Raw genomic sequence first — 21,117 nt, forward strand, 5'->3', positions numbered from 1 at the left:
CATCACACCGAGACGACATAGTCAGGTACCCCTGTGCCGACACAGCCAGCGAGCTGAGCTCAGTGCAGCAGGCTCAGCTGAAACGTGCCCTGCCAGGCCCACCGGGAGAGCACGCAGATCGTAAAGAGCTGCTATCGCTAGGCCAGGCTCCTCAAGACATTCGTCATCTGCACCAGACAACCAACGGCAACCTCCAACCCCCGATTTATGAGGTGGAAGCGGTTCTAAAAACTACACGTTAGGAATGCACCGCGGCTGTGGTTTCGGGGAGGCTCGCAGAGCTCGGACCAGGCAGTCACAGCTGCTGGCAGTTCAAGTATAGTCTTCCTCATGCTCGGACACCAAAGGCAAGAAACGCAGGCAATGCACTAAGCTGCCTATTTTTGTTTAATTTATTTCTTTTAAGACCACCTCCTTGCAATTTCCAGAGAGAAAATACAAAACAAGAAACAGACTTGGTTTCAAATACATAAACAGTGTGCTGGAGTTTAAAGCACTGCTGATAACATTGTTCCAGAAGAATGTCAGCTTACTCCAGGGCACTTCAGTATTCCTGAGGAATAAACATGATTTCTCTTCTCCTCCCACTGGGACGTTCTCAGGTGTAGTCACTGCTCCTGCTTCTGTAAAGCAAGGACACTCAGGTTAGAACTGTACAGATGGCATTTTGACAGCCCTCTCTAACTTGCTGCTGCAGGTCAGACCCAAGGGACCAATAGGCCCAAATGCTTACCACTCTGTTTGCTTTCAAACTGTCTCACAAGCCCTGGCGGGGGAGCTCATTTGGTTAGAGCGTCCTCCTGATACGCCAAGGTTTTGGGTTCGATCCCGTCATAGCACATACAAGAATCAACCAATGAAAGCATAAACAAGTGGAACAACAAATCAGTCTCTCTCTCCCTCCCCACTCAAACACAAAAAACAAACACACAAAAAAACTGTCTCGCAAGAGGACTGTACACATCCCGCCCAGGTTCTGAAGAAAGGCTCCCCAAACTTTGAGTAAGGAGAAGGAATGGAACAGGGCTAAACAATCAGTTCCTGAATAAGTCTATTCCTAAAGCCACAAAAGGGACAGATGACAGGTGAGGGGAAAACAGGGGTCCGAAATCAAACGGCCTACTAATGATGGGATCTTTGGCAAGTTTCTTAACCTCAGAAAGATGCAGATTTCTCATGTGCTGAAGGAGGAAATAACATCTCACAGATCTACTGAGGTGGGGGAGGGCCAGAGAAGGAAAACAGCACCTACGGTGACCCACAGGGCACAGCAGGCACTCAAGAAGCAATTACCATAACATGACCACATTCAAAAAGTCCCGAGTTGGGACTTCGCTCCTCTTGTAGAGAAAGGAGGATGACAACATCAAGGCACAGACTCAAGTTCAGATAAAGTTACAAGGCCATTTTGGAGCAGTACACACAAGGCTGTAAAAAATATAACAATATTTTCCACAGTAACTCCCAGCCATTAAATATATAATATGCATATAATCACCCCTGAGCCTTTATCCATGGCAACTCAGTTGGAACATTTCAAACAATTAAAAGACCTGAAGCTCCGCTCCCTGTTCCTTTTCTGTTCTCCCCCCAATTCAGCTGCAGTGCCAATAAAGTGAAGAGCTGGGGAGCAGTGGAAACTGCCTGTCATCAGCTTTGTGCCACACAGCTGTGCCTCTTCTTGCACTGTCCCTCTGATTACCTCACCCCGGCTCTGGCGCAGAGATGGTCCATTAATATGGAGGGTGGCAAAAGGCCTGCCACTTCCTAACTGGCCAACTCTCCCTGCTCCCCATTCTCTCTCCAAACATGCATAGGATGGTCAGTAGGCAGCTGACACTCTGGGCAGGTTCTAAGACAGACGCTACTGAGCTGTGGTGGGTACTGTCATTTGGGATTTGGTGACAGCTTTTGACCAGAATTGGGACACTCATTTGTACCACATTTTCTGCTCTAGTTATTATTATGATGGAACAATGGACAAGTCAATCACCCTTTCTTGGTTGGCCTCAATTACAATAACGAACATATCTATTTATATAATACTTCACAGCTTAAAACCATGATCACATTTAATTCTCACAACAACCCTATGGGTAGAAACTCTTACCCTCATTTTATAGATAGAAAAGAGAATCTTGGAAGTGAACCACTCACAACCACACAGGAAGCAAGTGAGAGACCAGGACTCACACCCAGGTCTCCTGGCTTCTGTGCTCTTTCCACTAGCCTCCTAAGGCTGCCCAGATCATAGTGACTCTAGCTCAAGGTTAACCCAGAAAGCAGCTGATTCTACATATCTAGGGAATGGGAAGTTTGTATTGCTATAAAGACTATGCCTTAATAAGCCTGAGGCAATTAACAAATCTAATAAGATCTATCATTTACTTTATTCATTCATTTTACATTTATTTGAGTGCCTACTTTGTTCCAGGCCCTGGGGATACAAAAATAAACACACCCCTCTGTCCTTGAGCACCCAGCTTCCCATGATCCTTCCACTTAAACCCCACAGTAACCAGTCATCTAAAGCAAGGCAATGAGAAATCCTGCTGCACAGAAATCTTCAGGGAACGTGCCACCTTCTTCCCTCTTGAGACACGTGTTAGACTTTTGCATCTTGTCTGCATCATTAAAAGTCCACCTGTAGCCGGCTTGGCACAGGAGTTAGAGCGTTGGCCCATGGACCAAAGGATTATGGGGTCAATTCCCGGTCAAGGGCATGTACCTTGGTTGCAGGTTCAATCCCTGGCTCACGTCGAGGTCATGCGGGAGGCAGCCAATTGATGTCTCTCTCACACATCGATGTCTCTCTCTCTCTCTCTCTCCCTCCCTCCCTCCCTACTTCATCTAAAAAAATCAATGGAAAAATATCCTCAGGTGAGGATTAACCAAAAAAAATTCCATCTGTAGGCAAGGACTTTGGCAGAATTATGTGGGGCATATAGTCAAGAACCTGCCCTCTTTCATAAAAAGCAGAATAATGACTGAGTCCCTTAGCTTGAGTATGTGTGAGAGGTTTACAGGGCACTCCAAGATCTTGAACAGAAGTGCTGCTTACAGATATTTAACACAAACCTACTTTACCACAACGATACACTTTCAGGCAGGTTTGTTAAGTCCAGTCAGCTAACATACGGACATAGATCTGAATGCACATATACATCTCCAGGTACAGGGGAGGGGAGACACTTGAGGCACTAAAGCATTGTCAACATCCATAAAGGCCAAAGAACAAGTAGGATCTCAGTGGTGCCACATGACATACAGAGTGTATTCATTATACATACTATAAAGAATTCTTCAGGGACTGAAAACTCTTTTTCTTTGGAAAGAAAGAAAAGATTGATTTGATACATACTTTGACATACTTTCCATGCAGAAGATATGGAGCCTGGAAATCATGCTGACAGTTGGAGTAGGCCATTCCCAACCCCATGCCAGAGCCAAAGGCTAGTGGCCACATTCTTCCTAGTGAGAGAAACAGGAACCATCACGAGCAGATACAGCTTTTTCTCTGGCTCAAATACATTTGCTTAGGGTTCGATAAATATTCACATGCATCACACAGATGACTATACTATGCCACATGTCATCAGTATTTCATCGAGTCAAAAAAAGGAAGAGGGAGCCCTGGCCGGTTTGGCTCAGCGGTTAGAGTGTCGGCCTGCGGTCCTGAGAGACCCGGGTTCGGTTCCCGCTAAGGGCATGTACCTCCGTTGCAGTTTGTCCCCGGCCCTGGTTGGTCGTGCGGGTGGCAGCCACTCGATGTGTCCCTTTCACATCGATGTTTCCCTCTCTCTCTCTTCCTCTCTCTCCCTCCCACTCTGTCTGTACAAAAAATGGAAAAATGTCCTCGGATGAGGATTAAAAAAAAAAAAGGAAGAGGGAGGCTATTAGTAAACTTGTTAATTTAATTTATCAAGTATTTATTAAGTACTTATGCTGCCAGGTTTGAGGTAATAATAATACATGTGAATAGTATATAATGCTACAATATGAACACAGTAGATACAACTGAACTTTTTATCTTCTCTTTATCAGTTGTAATCATTTGCTCATTTTAACTGATTTTTTATTTTTTTTAACGTATTATTATTGTTGAAAGTACTACAGATTTAACTGATTTTTTAACCTTAGCAGAAATATTTCAGTAAGGTGCTTGAATTTTAAAAATATCTAAGAATTTCACCAATATTTATATATTTTGATTCTAGTTATGTCGTGAACTTTACTTAAGCCAAAACTGTAAATGATTATTGCACATCAGCACGATGTGTTATTTAGGATTCTCAGGTTATGTACTTCCACCAGTTCTTCATGGAAAGAAGTCAACAGCCAAACTTCAGCTCTTCGCAGAATGAAAGGGATACTGCTTGTCCTTTGCTTAGAAGAATTTTTAGTCAAAAAGCCTGTGTATTTCTGGCCCACTTGTTTTTATTACTAGCAGAACTCTCATTTTCAAGTTCTTTAGGAAAAAAATTATAATTAATTAGAAATATTTGAGCATGTAGATTTGGCCAAACGACTCACTGGCATCAAGAACAATGATGATACCATTTTAAAATGATAGCGTATTTCAGATGTCAAGCACCCTGACTCAGTGCCCAGGGGGAATGCTGGAGATGCTCCACCCATTCTGACCTCTTCTGAGTCTACATTCTTTGTCCAACTACCTAGACCCACAAATGGCTGGGTTTGCAGCCATGCAGGTGTGCCTTCCAGAAGTGTCCCTGCTATGTGTATGTACCCTAGGACCTTATGTTGGAAAGGGAATAAGAGTCACACTTACTTTTAAAGAAGGTAAGTGAGAAAACAAGTCCTAATCCAAAACCAGTACCTGCAAAGAGGAAAAACACGTTACATCTCATAATAGTAACTTGACAAAAACAAAATGAACATTTCATAAATGTGAAAACATCTATAAAGATTTTTTCCATAATTTGGTAGAGTTGATTTTCTCATTTCTAACCTTCCTTTCTTGTTGTCAGAGGTTTTCTAGATGCCTCTGGGCCCCTGCCCACAATAGGGGATAAAAACTTTATTCCCCGTTCTGTGTACACAAGTCCTGGGGGTGAGAGAACAAGCCAGGCAGGGCTTGAGGAGCGGCTCTCTGCACTGCTTGGGAAAACTCCGGACCCTCTTCCATAGAGGTGCCACAGCCAGACAGCAAATAAACGTTGTCAAGAGGAAGCTCCCTTTGTCATTTCAACAGTTTGAGTGATGGCTGCTTTTTGAGGAAGATAGAAAGGGGTGATCCAGAACAATTCCTAAAGGTTGTCACAAGTCAGAGTGTGTCCAGATGTGAAGATTAATCCTCTCCCTTCACTTTACAGAGAGCATTTTTAACCACTATCTTTCAAAATAAAAGAACACACACAAGCTTATTTTATTACTGGTCTGGTAGGAAAAATTATAAATATTTCATTTTAAATTGAGCCTGGCTGGTGTAGCTCAGTGGACTGAGCATCATCCCATGGACCGAGAGGTCCCAGTTTGATTCCCAGTCAGTGCACACGCCCAGGTTGTGGGCTCGATCCCCAGTACAGGGCATGTAGGAGGCAGCCAATAAATGTTTCTCCCTCATATCAATGTTTCTATCTCTCCTCCTTCCTCTTTCTCTCTCTCTTTTTTTTTAATCCTCACCCGAGGATATTTTTCTATTTATCTTCAGATAGAGTGGAGGTGGGGAGAGAGAAACATGGACGTGAGAGGGACACGTAGACTGGTTGCCTTCTGCACAATCCCAACCAGGGCGGGGCGAACCGCAACCTACGTGCCCTTGGCCGGAATTGAACCTGTGACTCATTGGCCCACAGCCAACACTCTACCATTGAGCCAAACCAGCCAGGGTTCCCTTCCTCTCACTCTCTAAAAAATCAATAAGAAATTAAAAAAAAAAAAAAGTTTTTAATTAAACTTCACATACATCTAAGCTTGAAAAAAAGGGCAACATCCTCATTTTTACCAGTATTTCTCAAACCTTGGTCATTCTAGTGCTACTGTCACAATTTTCGCTAAATCCACACATCACTTGTACAATTACAGTCGTCCCTCGCCACTTCGCGCTTCGACTTCCGTGGCTTCACTCTATCGCAGTTTTTCAAATATATTCATTAAAAAGTTGATGGAGACAGTGAAAATGATACAGCACGAGCTCGGATGTCTGAGTCAATTATACACCCCTGTATTACAATTAAAATTAAAATTACTGCATGTATGGACTGTAGGCCTATGTACTCGAGCACCCCAGGAATCCTTCAACACCAGGTGCAGCCGCTAGAGTCTGGAATGGATTAACCGCGATCAAAAGGGACAACTGTATATATTTAAAAGTTTTCTTTTTAAAATAATCAATGTATGTACTTAATTAAATAACTTTTGCCTCAGCTTAAGTAATAATATTGATATAATCATAGATTTGAGTGCTAGCTATATTTTTTTCATCAAGTGTGTTAAAATGTGTAAAACCATTAAAATAAAAATATTTGTGGTACTATTTTAGAAAAAAAATATCATCTCACATACTATAGTGATACATGTCCCAAACTTTGAGATAAACTTATTTTCCCATTATCAAAAAATGCCAAGGAAGCCCTGGCCGGTTTGGCTCAGCGGTTAGAGCATCAGCCTGCAGACCAGAGAGACCGGGTTCAGTTTCCGCTAAGGGCATGTACCTTGGTTGCAGTTTGTCCCTGGCCCCAGTTGGGATCGTTTGGGTGGCAGCCACCCGATGTATCTCTCTCACATCGATGTTTCTCTCTCTCTCTTCCCCATCTCTCCCTCCCGCTCTATCTGAAGATAAATGCAAAAAAAAAAAAAAAAAAAAATGTCCTTGGTTGAGGATAAAAAAAAAAAGCCAAGGAAAAGAACCAAAATCTGATTTTTTCCTTCAGATTTGACAATTGTTTTTACACCTTTCAGAGCATGTTGATGCTTTACTAAGTGTCTGTTCTGTGGTCCAACAGAGTCCCTCACTACCATCTTCACAATTAAGCACCATATAAAAGTCCCAGTTCTCACTTGCCTCAATGGTTTTCAAATGTCTGCTATTGAAATTCAAGCGCATCCTCTATCTAACCACGAGTTTAGGCTACCGTGACATGAACATTCCAAGTACTCCTCAGTCAACCAACCTGATCTTGTCTACTCCAAACCCAGGGAACTTCATCACGAGCAAACAAGCTAACCCACATCTGTTTTGATCCACCTATGCAACAATCCAGCTGATGCTAAAGAAAGTATGCTATTACCTGGAATGATTTCTGGTAATTCTCCCCTACCATATATATATATATGGCCATGAAGTATGTTTCTTTCCTTTGACTGTATTCTACACAAATATGAATTGTTATTAAAAATTACTATTCTACCCTGTCCAACAGACCAAGCATTTGGTACTGATTTGGTGGCCAACTTTAATATGCAACATCTGAAAATCACTCATGGCATCCCAATTTCCATATAATTTAATAAAATGGTAGAAAACTAGTCCGTTTACATACTATAATAATTAACTTACTCAAGATTGACATAATGAGAAGGAAAAGAAACTAACATTTCAGTATTTCCCATGAATACCCAACATTCTCTCCTTCCAGAAAATTATCTGTTAAGCCAAACAACAACCTGATATGGTATTATGCCCCATTTTCCAGATGCAGAAAATAACTTGCTCAAGGACATTGTATAGTTAGTGGTAGAGCAGTGAATTGGCCCAAGTCTGCCAGACTCCAAAGCCACTATACCCATCCACTATATGTCCTGACATTGGATTCCCCTACAACTTCAACCCCTATACAATCACCACCTCCCCAGGGAAACTGGAGTATCAAGATTTGTACTGCCAGTGAAGCAAGACACAGCCAAAAACAAATTGTGCTTCCCATGCAAGAGCCCAGAACGCTAGGCAACCAGGGTAGTAACAAGTCTATACAAGGCCAAAAGGGCCTGTTCAGATTCATTCCCAGACTAATCCGACCGCACATGTCACAGACACAAGTCTACCTGGTAGGCATGAGTCAAGAACTTAAGAGAAATGGGAGCTATCGCGATTGATACTCTTTGGCAAGAATCTGCTGTTGCTTGGTTTATAAAATGGCACAGGGCTCAGTTTCAAAATGACTTGCCTCACCCCCTTGCAGCTGGAAGATGAGTAAGACAGTAAATTGGTACTAGAAAATGAGGTAAAGGATTTGGACTGGCTTACAGATTTCAAACCAGGCAATGGGATGGGGAGGTAGGCCAGTACAAACATAATGGCTTACAATCAGAGCTTTTGGTCTTCTCCATCTGGAAGGCAATTTTTTGGCAAACAAATCAAAAGCCCAAAAGGAAAATATTTCAGCATTTTTCTTGTCCCTCTAACTCCATGCCTGTCTCTCCGATTTTCTCCCCAAGGAAAGAAAGTTCTCTGATGCTCAACTTTTCCTAGCAGTAGACCAAGAACGATGCTAAGCCCACTGCTAACAGTATCGCTCAACCACAAAGATGAGAAATGCTTCAACATCAATCAATATAGAGTAGAAAATCTTTTATCTCTAGACTTCATTTAAGTTCAGGTATATTCCTAACCACCTAGTTTTTCTCCTATAAAAGGTAGTTATCTACAAGTATACATGAGATCAAAATCACAGCACAGACTAGAGTGTGCTCTATGATCTCGGTTAAACTGGGCTGCTACATCGTCAATTCTTAAAGAATCATTTCCCCCTCCACTTCTATATTTATCAGACACAAAAGAATAAGACTGTCCTCTTCAGAAAAAAAAAAAAACTACAAAAAGTGATTGTTAAATGCCAGTGTTCTACTTAAAGTTAACTATCTCAGTTATTTAAGAGATAAACAATGGTGGAACTGCTGATGAGTTTTACAGGTTCAAGTTCTCACATGCTCAATTTTCTTTTAAAAGGCAACATGTTGCTTCAAAGAAAGTCCCACCTGATCAGGGGACACCAACTCTGCAGCTGTTTCCACTAAAGATTGGCACCTCTACACCAGGTTTAAACTTCATTAACAATAAAACATGAAAGGTTTGTCTTACAATAAAAACAAACCAACATGGAAAAGAGAAGAGTTTTCTCTGCCTTTGGCCCCTTTTTTTCTGTTGTTGCATGACAAGCTCCCTTAGAGGAAAAAAGCCAAAGGAAAAAGTACAAAGCATTTTTCACCTTCCCTGGAAGCAAATATTTAACTATGAACAGTTTATATAACTTTGCCCCCCCCTCCCCCCCAAGCCTGTTCTTTTGGTCCATGCTGTCTGGAATGACAAATAACCCTAAAGTAAAGAAATGCCTGATTATAGGTACACATCTTCCCCATGGCAAAGCTCAGTTATTGGAGGGGGATGGGGGGGCGGCAAAAAAACCCACAACAGAGGAGCCTTATGGAATTGACATTAGGCAAAGAGCCCGTGCTCTGAAACCATTTCTTTTGGAGAGGAAAAAGAATTGGCACAAATTCTTTCGAAAAGAAATTACTCCAAATCAATCTAACCCTGCACTCTAATGCATGCTTAGTGCCCAAAAGGACATCATAAAACTGGCTAGTAGATAAACACACATTTTTAGGAAGGAGCAACTCCCTAACAGTTCATTTGATACTATTTTAATAACAAAACAACAGAGAACTCACTCCCACTAACTACATATAAAATATTGCCTTATCTTATGTTCACATGGAGTCTATAACAAATTTAAAACAACTAACAGTGATATGCCAGTGTACATCTTAGACCACATTTTGTGTAAGAAGAGGAAATATATGTTTATGGCTATTACTATGACATACGGACAATTTTCAGTTAGTCAATGCAACTTTATTTAGAAAAATCTTTGCTCTCACCATGCCACATGTCATAAAGCTTTACCTCACGGCAAATAATTAGGAAGCAAACATATCAGCAACAATTAACAAGCAGGCTACATAATCCAATTGCAGTCTTGGGGTAGAAGTGTACTTTGGATGTTAGTCCCTCAACAAAACAAGCAGGAACAACACAGGCTCCTGCCCAATCATCTTTGTAAAAGTTGCAATTGCCAATAGACTTTCAATAAAGGAGGAATACAGTTTGGAGAAGTACAAAAATAAAACAAAACAGTAATTCTCTTAGAAAACATTTCTCTAAAACTTCAGGGCAGGTGGGGGGAAGTCCACAAATCCACCTCACTGGTCCATTTACTATATGTTATTTATATGATAATTAGGTCTTACTCCAGCTCACATGTATTACTTATCAAACCAAACTCCTAAATTCTTAAGCCTAATGTATAGTTATCAATGCTAAATGTGATCTATATCTAAAACTGAATTAAAACTGCAAAGCAACTCCATTTTAATTTGTGTAGTAACTTATATCAAGATGTATGAGCAGAAACTTTGCCATAAGCAATTGGTAGTTTATAAATATGAGAAGCTACAGGAATTACAAGCAAATTTTTAAGATCTTAGAAGCCAAGTGCCAAACAACTTTATTCTTAAATGTCTGAAAGAAAAGCTATAGCTTCCAGAAAATGAGGGGCTCGCTCTCCTGCTGGGTGGAATGGCAGAGCACTGAGCCAGACAGGCGGAGTTCACACCAGTGCTGACTCCTGACCTGCTAGCTCTCTGACCTCAGGTCAATGATTTAACCCCGTCCGGCCTCAATGTGCTCATCTGTAGAGTGAAGACCATCTCACAGGGGTGCTGGATAAGGAAGTGTAAGATATCTAGCAGTGTCTGACAGACTTCAGTAAGTGGTAGTAAGTTCTGCCACTGCTCGAATAAAACTCAAAAGATGTCAAAAGTGTAATGTAATAATTAATACCCTATTAAAATACCAGTCACTGGCTCACTCAGATCACACTGAGAGTGAGCCACAGCTGAAATCAGAAACTTTCCCCCCTCTCTTTGCACAATTGACTATATTTCATTGGCATTAGCAATTGTTTCTAGGACTACATCAGGTTCTGATATGTACATATACACACACATATTTTTTAAATAGGGAATTCCTTCAGAGTCACTGTTGAACAAGAACATTTTGCTTTAAAATATAATAAAGATTTTCCTAGAGCTGTCTGTGCTTAATAAAGCTATATTTATGTTTTGAACATGGATTGCTATCAAATTGACCTATTTATAATGGGCAAGTTTTCCTGTTCAATCATGTTTCTATCAACGCTATTACAACCATCAAATGCATTTGTTATGACAGAACAAACATGAATGTGCTTTTATAGAAAAGTACCCTAGGGACTGAGTTTAGTGAGAATTACATTTCCAAGAAACATTCCTAATTTATGAAAGATGCTCAGGGCCCAATTTATGAAGAGGAAAAAAATAAGTTTTCAGTCAGTTCCAAACTGTGTTACTTAATCCTTTGAGGCAAAGACAGACTGTCCCAGGTGTCCATGTGTAAATGCCAAGCCATGTGAATTAACCAAGAAAGAGTGCCAGACCAAAGACCCAGAGATGGTAAATTCGGTCTGTGTTAATCAGCTTCTCAAAAGTCAACATTGCTGCAGGGTATAGAGGAAACAGACTAGGAAGGTGGCAATTTAACAAGACCTTAACCTTCCTGTGGCCATCTTGACTAGACAGGGGCTGGAACATCTGTAGGAATTTTTCGGGTAGACATCAATTGTCCAAATTCTGATCAGAACAAGTAAACCAGTCAGCAGGTCAGCAGAAAGGAGTAAAGATAGGGAAGGTAGGCGTGGAAGACATTACTGGTGAGCTCTGCTTCCGAGAAAAGCCAAACTCACAAAAGGGTCCTTTGTAATGGATCTCTGAGCACCACATATTTTTTTTAAATTCATTGATTAGAGAGGTGGGGGGAGAGGATGGAGGAAAGAGACAGGGGCGGGGGGGGGGGGGAGATATCAATTTATTGCTCCACTTATCCATGCATTCACTGGTTGATTCTTGCACATGCCCTGACCAGGGATCAAACCCACAACCCTGGCACATTGGGACAATGCTCCAAATAACTGAGCTACCCAGCCAGCACAAAAGGGTCCTTTTTAAATGAGTGCAATAGTATATAATCCAACTTTCAGAATCCTGACAGCCAAACAACTTTACAAGAACATACAAAAGAAGAAACACGGTTATACACAAAAAAATGTAGAATTAAGTTTCAATAAACAATAAAAGATGCAATGCATTACTTTTATTTAGGGGGAGGTGCTTTGAAAGTATTAGCATTTATAGTGTCAAGCATTGTATTACATTTCTACACATTATTTCATTTGATCCACAGAACCACCTTTTAGGTGTATTATGATCCTGTCTTACAGAAGAGTAACAATGTAGAGGAGTTAAGTGACTTCCCCAAGTACACACATCTATAAAAGTAGAATTCAAACCCAGGCTGTCTACCTTCAAAGTCATGGCTCTTTCCTATAAACAGGGATAAACTTCAGAGAGGTCGGTAGCAGCAGGGTGATGTCTATTGTTACATGTGATAAAGTGTTTTTCTGGATTGTAGCACTATGCATGGGTAATTTATGACTATGTTTCTCTTTAGTCCCTCAAGAAAACAACAGAAACCACAGATATTTGACTTATCAGGAGTGGTAACAAAAACCTGAAATTACTTGGAATCAATGAAAAAGTCAACAAATCAAGCCAGGAAATACTTCCCTGTGCATTGCCTGCTGAGAAAATGAATCCAAATGGGCTGAGGGCAGATAAATTACTCCAAACTGCTTAAAGGGGTATTCTGCCGTGAGTCCTTTCCCTCCCAACACCTCCAGCCTCTCCTCATCAGTACCAGTAACTGGCTTCTCGTCATTGTGAAAGTAAATATAAAAATCAGCAATCCATTACACCCTATGTACACCATCATTATAGCTATTATGTTGTTGCCTATTCCTGACTCAAATGAAAAACTCAACCGAAAAACAAGTACCAATACTTCCATTTCCTTACACATTTACTTGATCAACATTTATTAGCATGTACTAAGTGGAAGGCACTGAGAATGTCTGTACTCTTGGAGCACACTACTCCAGTATGTAGTATTCATTCTTTGAAAAGTGAGAAGTGTTACACAGTGGTTATACTTCAGTTATAAGGTTATATGTATGGATTTGTGGGTAAGAAAGGTTAAGCATGATTAAGAATACTGGCTAGGTTACTTATTGGTTGTGTGTCAGTCCTTGGGTAATTTATAATATCTCTAGGTATCAGTTTCTTCATATGGAAAACAAGAAAACAGACAACACTGACTGTCCCTGACTGGGGACAGTGAGGACAAAATAGCACAGTGTGCAGAAGGTTTGGAAGAACAATGCATTGCACAGTCACTGTCATCTTCTCCCACAAAAATCCTTCCAAGAACAAATTGAAAACTTTAAATATTTACTGAGCACTGAAGGGTAAGAGTGCTGGGTTAAACAAGGGTTAGAAATAAGACAAGTCTCTTCCTTGAGGAGCTTGTGATCAAGGGATAACAACTCAGGTATCCATAAAAGTGAACAAAAGCAGATCCTTGGTGCCCTAAGAGAGGGACGGTGTTCTGCTGGGATGATTTTTTTTTTTAATTTTCTAAAAAGAGATAGCATTTGAGTTGTCTTAAAAGTTGTTTAACAGCCAGAGTTTGTGAGGAATGGGCACACATTCCACCACCTGGTGGCAGAAAAGCAGGTTTGTGTAGGGAAGTGGGGGAGGGGGAGGGCAGCAGTCCAGCTAAAAGCATTAGGCATGTCCCAGAGAGCAGGAGATAAGGCTAAAAAGGGGTGGGAGCCTTCTGAAGGCACCAGAAGCTGGGCCAAGGAGCCTACACAGCACTTAATTCAGCAGGAGAGGGGCTTCCCTAAAGAGTTCTTAAAGGGGCTAACAAGATTGAGGCTACGCTTTAGGAAGATTCATCTGACTATGGTGTGTAGGATTACTTGGAAAGGAAGAGACATTTTACTGGCAGAATTTGCAAGACTTAATAAGTGATTAAGTGTGTGTATGTGTATCTGGGGTTTTGGAGGGTGCTGTGGGGAAGGCTGTCAAAGAAAATGCTAAGAACTTCTACCTGGATAACTACAAAAACATTGCTGCTATTTCCAAGTCATCAAATAACCTTTTAATACCAAATTCCCTTAATAAATCTAAAATATAATTTGATTTATAAAAGGGCAACATTCTTTTCAAGAATGCCATAAATATTAAATAAACAACATTCACTAAGCACTGATGCTTCAGGATTAAATCACCTTATTTTGATCCTCACAATAAACTTCTTTTATTGGCTCCATTTTATAGACCAAGAAACTGAGACACAGAAAGGTTAAGTAACTTGCCTCAGGTCACACATCTGGGATTCAAGCCCAGGCAGTCTGACTACAGAGGCCTGGTCCTTGGTTGCCATGATCCATCATATAAACTACAATCACACTATTGTCATCATTCATTTTGATTTACCAAAGGAAACTAAATACCTTCCAAAATTCATACTAGCCAATACTATGTGTAGGCATTTCTTTATCTATACCAACCGAGTACCTGCTGTGTGCCAGGCACTATGCTAGGCCCCAGGGAAGAAGTGAATAATAAGTTCCTGCACTCATTTAATTCACTGTCTAGTGTTGGAGCCAAATGATAATTAGAAACTCTAAGTACAAGATACAATGGCAGAAATAGGATGTACTAGAAGCACTGAGAAAAAAAAAAAAAAACATCCTGGAGAGTTAGGGAAGGGAGGAGGAGAGACAGTGGCAAAGAAATGGACTACAAGGAGCTCAGATTCTCTTTTCTACCCATCCAACTGAAAAAAAAAAATGTTACCTTGCATACTTTGGTTCTACCTCAACAGCCCTCCCTCTACCTTTCCATATTCCATGATAGGCAGAAATGAAAGAGATGGTGTTTAAGGCACCTTTGATCAGGAATCAGGAATCAGGAACTTCTGAGTAGGGGTGGTGACATTTAATAGTTCTGAGATAATGAATCCTTAGGTAAAGATACACATAGTCATGGACAAAGACAAATAGGGATGGGAAACGAGGTCAAATATTTTTAAAAGATACCAATGGGGCCCAGCTGGTGTGGCTCGGCAGTTGAGCATCGACCCATGCACCAGTTCGATTCCCGGTCAGGACACATGCCCAGATTATGGGTCAAATCCCCAGTGGGGAGCATGCTGGAGGTGGCCAACAGATGTTCTCTCTCATAGATGTTTCTCTCTCTCTCCCTTTCCCTTCCTCTCTCTCTCTCTAAAAAAAAAAAAAAAAAAATCAATAAAGCCCTGGCCGGTTTGGCTCAGAGGTTAGAGCGTTGACCTGCGGTCCCGAGAGACCCAGGTTCAGTTCCCACTAAGGGCGCATACCTCGGTTGCAGTTTGTCCCCGGCCCTGGTTGGTCGTGTGGGTGGCAGCCACTCGATGTTTCCCTTTCATGTCAATGTTTCTCTCTCTCTCTCTGTTCCTCTCTCTCCCTCCCACTCTACCTGAACAAAAAATGGAAAAATGTCCTCGGGTGAGGATAATAAAAATAAAAATAAAAAAGAAAGAAAAAAGAAAATAAAATTTAAAAAATCAATAAAGAAAAAAAATTTTTTTTAAAGATACCAATGGGTTTGCATTTAAGGTACAGTTGGTGCAAACAGTGAATATCCCAAACTGGCATTGCAAAGGTGTTTGGAAGGACTTGCCAGAATTTTGGAGCGTTCTATGAGCAAGCAGCGTTTTCTTTGTTATTCAAATCTGGTACTAATAAAGTGAGAGAGACTATAAAGCTAGGTAAGACACAACACCCAGATGTCTTCGTATTATAGTAGCATTCTACAATAGCATTTCTTTTGTTTTATAGATTTTATTTATTTTATTATTATTAATTTTCGTTAATCCTCACCCAAGGATATTTTTCCATTGATTTTTAGATAAGAGAGGGAAGGAGAGGGAGAAAGAGAGACAGAAACATGGATGTAAGAGAGACACATTGATTGGTTGCCTCTCACAGGACCCCAACCAGGGCAGGGATCAAACCTGCAATCCAGGTATGTGCCCTTGACCAGGAATCAAACCCACGACCCTTCTGTCTGTGGGCCAATGCTCTAACCTCTGAGCCAAACCAGCCAGGGCTACAGTAGCATTTCTTAAAGGCATCTGTTCTACAAAGTCCCATATATAAACCTCTCCAAATTACTGGACTTGCATACATTAAGAAGCCAAAAATTTAGTTTTCATAAACTGAGTGAAGAAAAAATGTCTTCTAAAATACAAGTTATGAGCTGAAATAAAATGAGTTTCAATTTGCACTGAAACATGGAGAAAAAATAAGTTGTGATTTTTCAATGATCACAGCCAATCTTTTCTGGGAATACATAAGATTAATAGCATTTATTCTAATATTAAGACAATATATGATTGGAAAAGTTATATAGTGCACTTTTGCTTCCAATCAAAGTGGGATATTTATAAGTTTACAAGTTCAGGGTTTGTCACATAAAGGCCTATGCTGAAATGGTAAAAAAAAAAAAAAAAAAAATTCCTAAAACTAATGGATTTCAATTTAGTCATCTGAAATGATGCCAAGAAACTAGCAGCTTTCTTAGAACTACCTTCCTAGTAAAAAGTGAATTATGTTGCTTTAAATCAATTGCTTCAGTTAATCATTTACAATCTATCAAACAGGAATTCCGAGTGGTTTATATGTGCAGATTCTGACAAACAATCAGATACATTTGTTCTAACTTGTAAACATTTGTCAAAGTTAAGTAAGTCTACAAATCCATCAACAATTATGTGAGAGTGTTACAAAAATTATAAGTTATCCTATGCATCCCCATGCAAGTTTAGGTTGGATAAAGAAAACTGAAGTAAAAGCACAGGATTTTAATTCTTCCCATATACACTGTTAACTACTGATCAAATAGCTTTAAAATTCTACCAGAAGATACATCACTGAAGCAACATGAAGAGTCTATGTAATCTTAAACAAGCCGTTGGCCACACTGTGACCTGCCTGCCCACCTGCCCTCTCTCCAAGACATGCCTCGTACCATTTTTATTCATTCATATTTTTCTAATTTGTACTTAAGTTTATCTTGTATTTCTTGTTCTTGTCGTGCTGTTTAAAGAGCATTTCAAATTCATTTTCTCCACTTACTTTTTAAAAAGTATATATTTTTATTGATTTTTAGAGAGAGGAAGAAAGAGGAAGAGGGAAACATCAATTGGCTGTCTACAGCATGCCCCCTACCAAGGATCAAGCCCACAATGTGGACATGTGCCCTGACCAGGAATCAAACCTGCAACCTTACAGTATACGGGACAATGCCCAATCAACGGAGCCACACTGGCCAGGGCCACTTCTTGCTTTTATTTTATTTATTTTTTTTAATCCTCACCCGAGGACATTTTGCATTTATCTTCAGATAGAGTGGGAGGGAGAAAGAGAGGGAGAGAGAGAGAAACATCGATGTGAGAGAGACACATCGAATGGCTGCCACCCACATGACCCCAATCAAGACTGGGGACAAACTGCAACCAAGATACATGCCTTTAGTGGAACCGAACCCGGGACTCTCCGGTCCACGGGCTGACGCTTTAACTGCTGAGCCAAACTGGCCAGGGCACTGCTTCTTACTTTTAAAAAGGACAAGTTAAATTGCTAACTGTTAACAGTTACCAATTGCAACAGACTTTCAATTATAAGTAATAAAATTCTTTATCTTTTTTTTTTTCACAAGCATGAGTTTGGTTAAAAAAAAAGCCTTGAAATTATGAACTATTTTTTTTTTAAGTCATTCTAATTATTGTTTGTTCCTTTTTCTTTTCATTTCCCATCTTGTTTTCAGTTGCTGAAAGAGTATATGCATATAAATGTATAAATTGATGACACTGTGTTGTGTATTAGTCTGAAAGGGCTGTGGCTGGGGAGGCAGAGAGAGAGTAAGAAGTTATATTTGCCTAGGGCAAGATTTTTTTTAACTCAACTATTGACATTATGGGCTGGATAATTCTTTGGTGCTGTCCTGTACATCTTAGGATATTTAACAGCATCCCTGGCCCCTACCCACTAGATGTGAGTAGCACTTCTACTCCCCCATCTCCCAGTATGGCAAGCGTAACATGTCTCCAGACATTGCCAAATGTCCCTGGGGGTGGGGTATGGGGGGGGGATCACCTCCAGTTGAGAACCACCAATCTAGGGGTTTACAATTTATGAAACGCTTTCACATCCATTTAATTATTATCTTATAATGGGCCTCATCAAAACCACATAGGGATTAGCATCCCAAGCTTACAAAGAAACTGAGACTCAGAGGCAAATAACTGTCCCAAGCTCACGCAGCTATAGGCCCACTCTTCTTTTCACTGTCCCACACTGCTTCTCTGTCGCAGTGTCTCCTCACCCTCACAGTGAGAGGCTCTGCTAAATCATCATTTCCCAGTTCCTTGTCTTTCTGTCAAAGCAGAAGGCCTTTCTTCCAGAGAAATTGTCTGTGGAAACCCAGTGCATTCAACAGATAAAATCTAAGCTTCTACTTGAGGAGTCCAAGTAGCATCCAGGCCCTACCTCCTGAATGTGCCAGAGGGAACCCACAAATTCTAGGGCTCTACAGAGCACATTTTGAAAATTGGTAATAAATGGCCCTGGTTGGTTTGGCTCAGTTAGGGATGGTCTCCAGCTGAAATAGAAACCAGCCCCATTCAGTAGAAATAGTATCTTAAACCAAGCTCCAAACTAGTTACAGGTCAGTGGTAGGGGAATGGAGAGTGCATATGTATGTGTGCCTCATGTGGGACCCCAATGGTTGGGTAAATCCAGAAGGAGAAGAGTTATTAGCTGGGATCAGAAAAGACCAACAAAGCAGCAATCTCATGGACAAATCTGTCCAATGTCCACAGAGAAAGAAATAGGTTCCAAACAAATTACCCTATCTAAATGGACCTAGGAAACATGTCTCAGCCTCCCCAGGCTCCAAGTTTCTAACCTGTGAGATGAAAAGATTGAAATGAGTTAGTGGTTATCAGCTATTTTCCCCAAAGCAATGAAACTATTTATCCAAATAAAATACAGAGTGGGACAAAAATAGGTTTACAGCCCTGGATGATTTAGCTCAGGGGTTAGAGCATCTACCCACAGACCAAAGGGTCTGGGTTTGATTCCCAGTCAAGGGCACCTGCCAGGGTTGCAGCTCTGATCAGGTTCATGCCGGAGGCAGCCAATCCATGTGTTTTTCTCATGTCGATGTTTCTCTCGCACTCCCTCCCTTCCACTCTATCTAAAAATCAATGGAAAATTATCCTTGGGTGAGGATTAACAACAACAAAAAACAGGTTTACAGTTTTGAGTACACAAAACACAGCGTTCATATTCTTATATTATTATTATTGTATTATTCTCCATACTAACAACTGTTAAACTACTTTTGCCCCACCATGTATTACACAGAAAATAGATAAATAAAGCAGGTCAAAGTGGTGCTGCTCTGTAGGGGCAGAGGGGAGGAGAGTGGGTTGGAGGTCTGGCCAGAATGCACTTGTTCAGCCTCTCCTCACTTTCTTCTCCGTACTTAGCCCACCCAATGGCAACCCTAGGATATTTTGGAAGACATTTAAAAATCAGTGGACCAAATGAATCCCTATGGTTTCTTCCAGCTCTCATAATCCATCATTCTGTAAATGTATAAATTCATGAAGTTTATTAAGGTGAGGCCATCAAGGAAAGCAGCAATGGGACATCACATCCACCAAGAGCAAACAAATCCCTTTAACCTGATGACCAATGAGAAACTTCATGAACAGAGACCAATGTATTTTCTTTTCTTTTTTTTTTATCCTCACCCGAGGACATTTTTCCATTTTTTGTTCAGGTAGAGTGGGAGGGAGAGAGAGGAACAGAGAGAGAGAGAGAAACATCGATGTGAAAGGAACACATCGAGTGGCTGCCACCCGCACAACCGACCAGGGCCGGGGACAAACTGCAACCGAGGTACGCGCCCTTAGCGGGAACCGAACCCGGGTCTCTCAGGACCGCAAGCGGACGCTCTAACCGCTGAGCCAAACCAGCCAGGGCTTCTTTTTTCTTTTTTATCCTCACCCGAGGACATTTTTACATTCCTCTTCAGATAGAGCAGGAGGGAGAGAGGGAGGAAGAGAGAGAGAGAAACATCAATGTGAGAGAGAGACATTAACTGATTGCCACCCACACGACCCCAACCATAGCCGGAGACAAACTGCAACCAAGGTACATGCCCTTAGCAGGAACTGAACCCAGGTCTCTCTGGTCCGCGGGCCAACTCTCTTGACTGCTGGGCCAAATCAGCCAGGGCCTAATGTATTTTCAAAGTTGGATTTTCACTTTAAACTACTAACCTGTTCAATAACAAAACTAAACTTAACATTTTCATTTAAAGAGCATTACAGTCCTCAACTGTAGGAACCAAATGAACTCAGTAAATCACTTTTTGAAAAGAAATTGTTCTCATTTGTTTATTTGCTTACATTATAAAACAGCAAAGTTTATGATCCTCCCCACTAAGCATCACTATTCCTAAAGGATACTTTGGATTAAGTTTATCAGTCCATTTATGAAAATAGGGTCATATTTCACACATGATGTTCTACAACTTGCTCTCCTCACTTTGTAATTTTCAAGGACAGTTTTCTGTGACAGCACATGTTTTTAAACTTTTTTATTGAAATAAACATACAGAAAGCTGCACATTTAAGTGTACTACTCAGTGAATTTTCCAACTAAACACAGCCATGTTACCAGCAACCAGAGCAAGAAACAGAAGATAACCAACATCCTCAGAAGCCCGCCTGTCTCCCTTTGTCAAAACTCTCCGTCCAAGGATAACTATATTCTGACTTCTAATAGCATAGAGTAGTTTTGCCTGTTTTTAAACTTACAGAAATGGAACCACACAGTGAGTACTTTGGCCCAACAGTGCTATGAATGGTTGTACATAGTTCATTCATTATCATTACTATATAGTAGCCCATTACATTAATATACCACAATTTACTTATCCATTCTGTTGATGGGCACTTGGGTAGTTTCTAGTCGATCTTATTATGAATAGTATCCTGTGAATATTGTAGTGTAAGTCATTTGATAAACAGATGTATGCATATCTCTTGGGTACACACCTAGGTGTGAAACTGCCGTGTCACAGGGTGAACACAGTGTT

At 40.7% G+C, this 21,117-nt stretch overlaps 1 protein-coding gene across 1 annotated transcript in view; it reads right to left on the minus strand.

Moving 5' to 3' along the window:
* Positions 1 to 373: 373 nt before the first annotated feature.
* MICOS10 (mitochondrial contact site and cristae organizing system subunit 10) overlaps positions 374 to 21,117 on the minus strand; it is a 34,887-nt gene continuing 14,143 nt past the window's right edge. The window contains exons 2-4 of the mRNA XM_036256297.1: positions 4,793 to 4,840; positions 3,362 to 3,471; positions 374 to 623 (exon numbers count right to left, since the gene is read on the minus strand). Of these exons, the coding sequence (XP_036112190.1) occupies positions 609 to 623; positions 3,362 to 3,471; positions 4,793 to 4,840 (173 nt within the window). The 3' untranslated portion in view covers positions 374 to 608. The remainder of the gene's footprint in view (positions 624 to 3,361; positions 3,472 to 4,792; positions 4,841 to 21,117) is intronic.

The sequence above is a fragment of the Molossus molossus genome, unplaced genomic scaffold (genome assembly GCF_014108415.1).
Source record: "Molossus molossus isolate mMolMol1 unplaced genomic scaffold, mMolMol1.p scaffold_m16_p_12, whole genome shotgun sequence".
Lineage (NCBI taxonomy): Eukaryota > Metazoa > Chordata > Mammalia > Chiroptera > Molossidae > Molossus > Molossus molossus.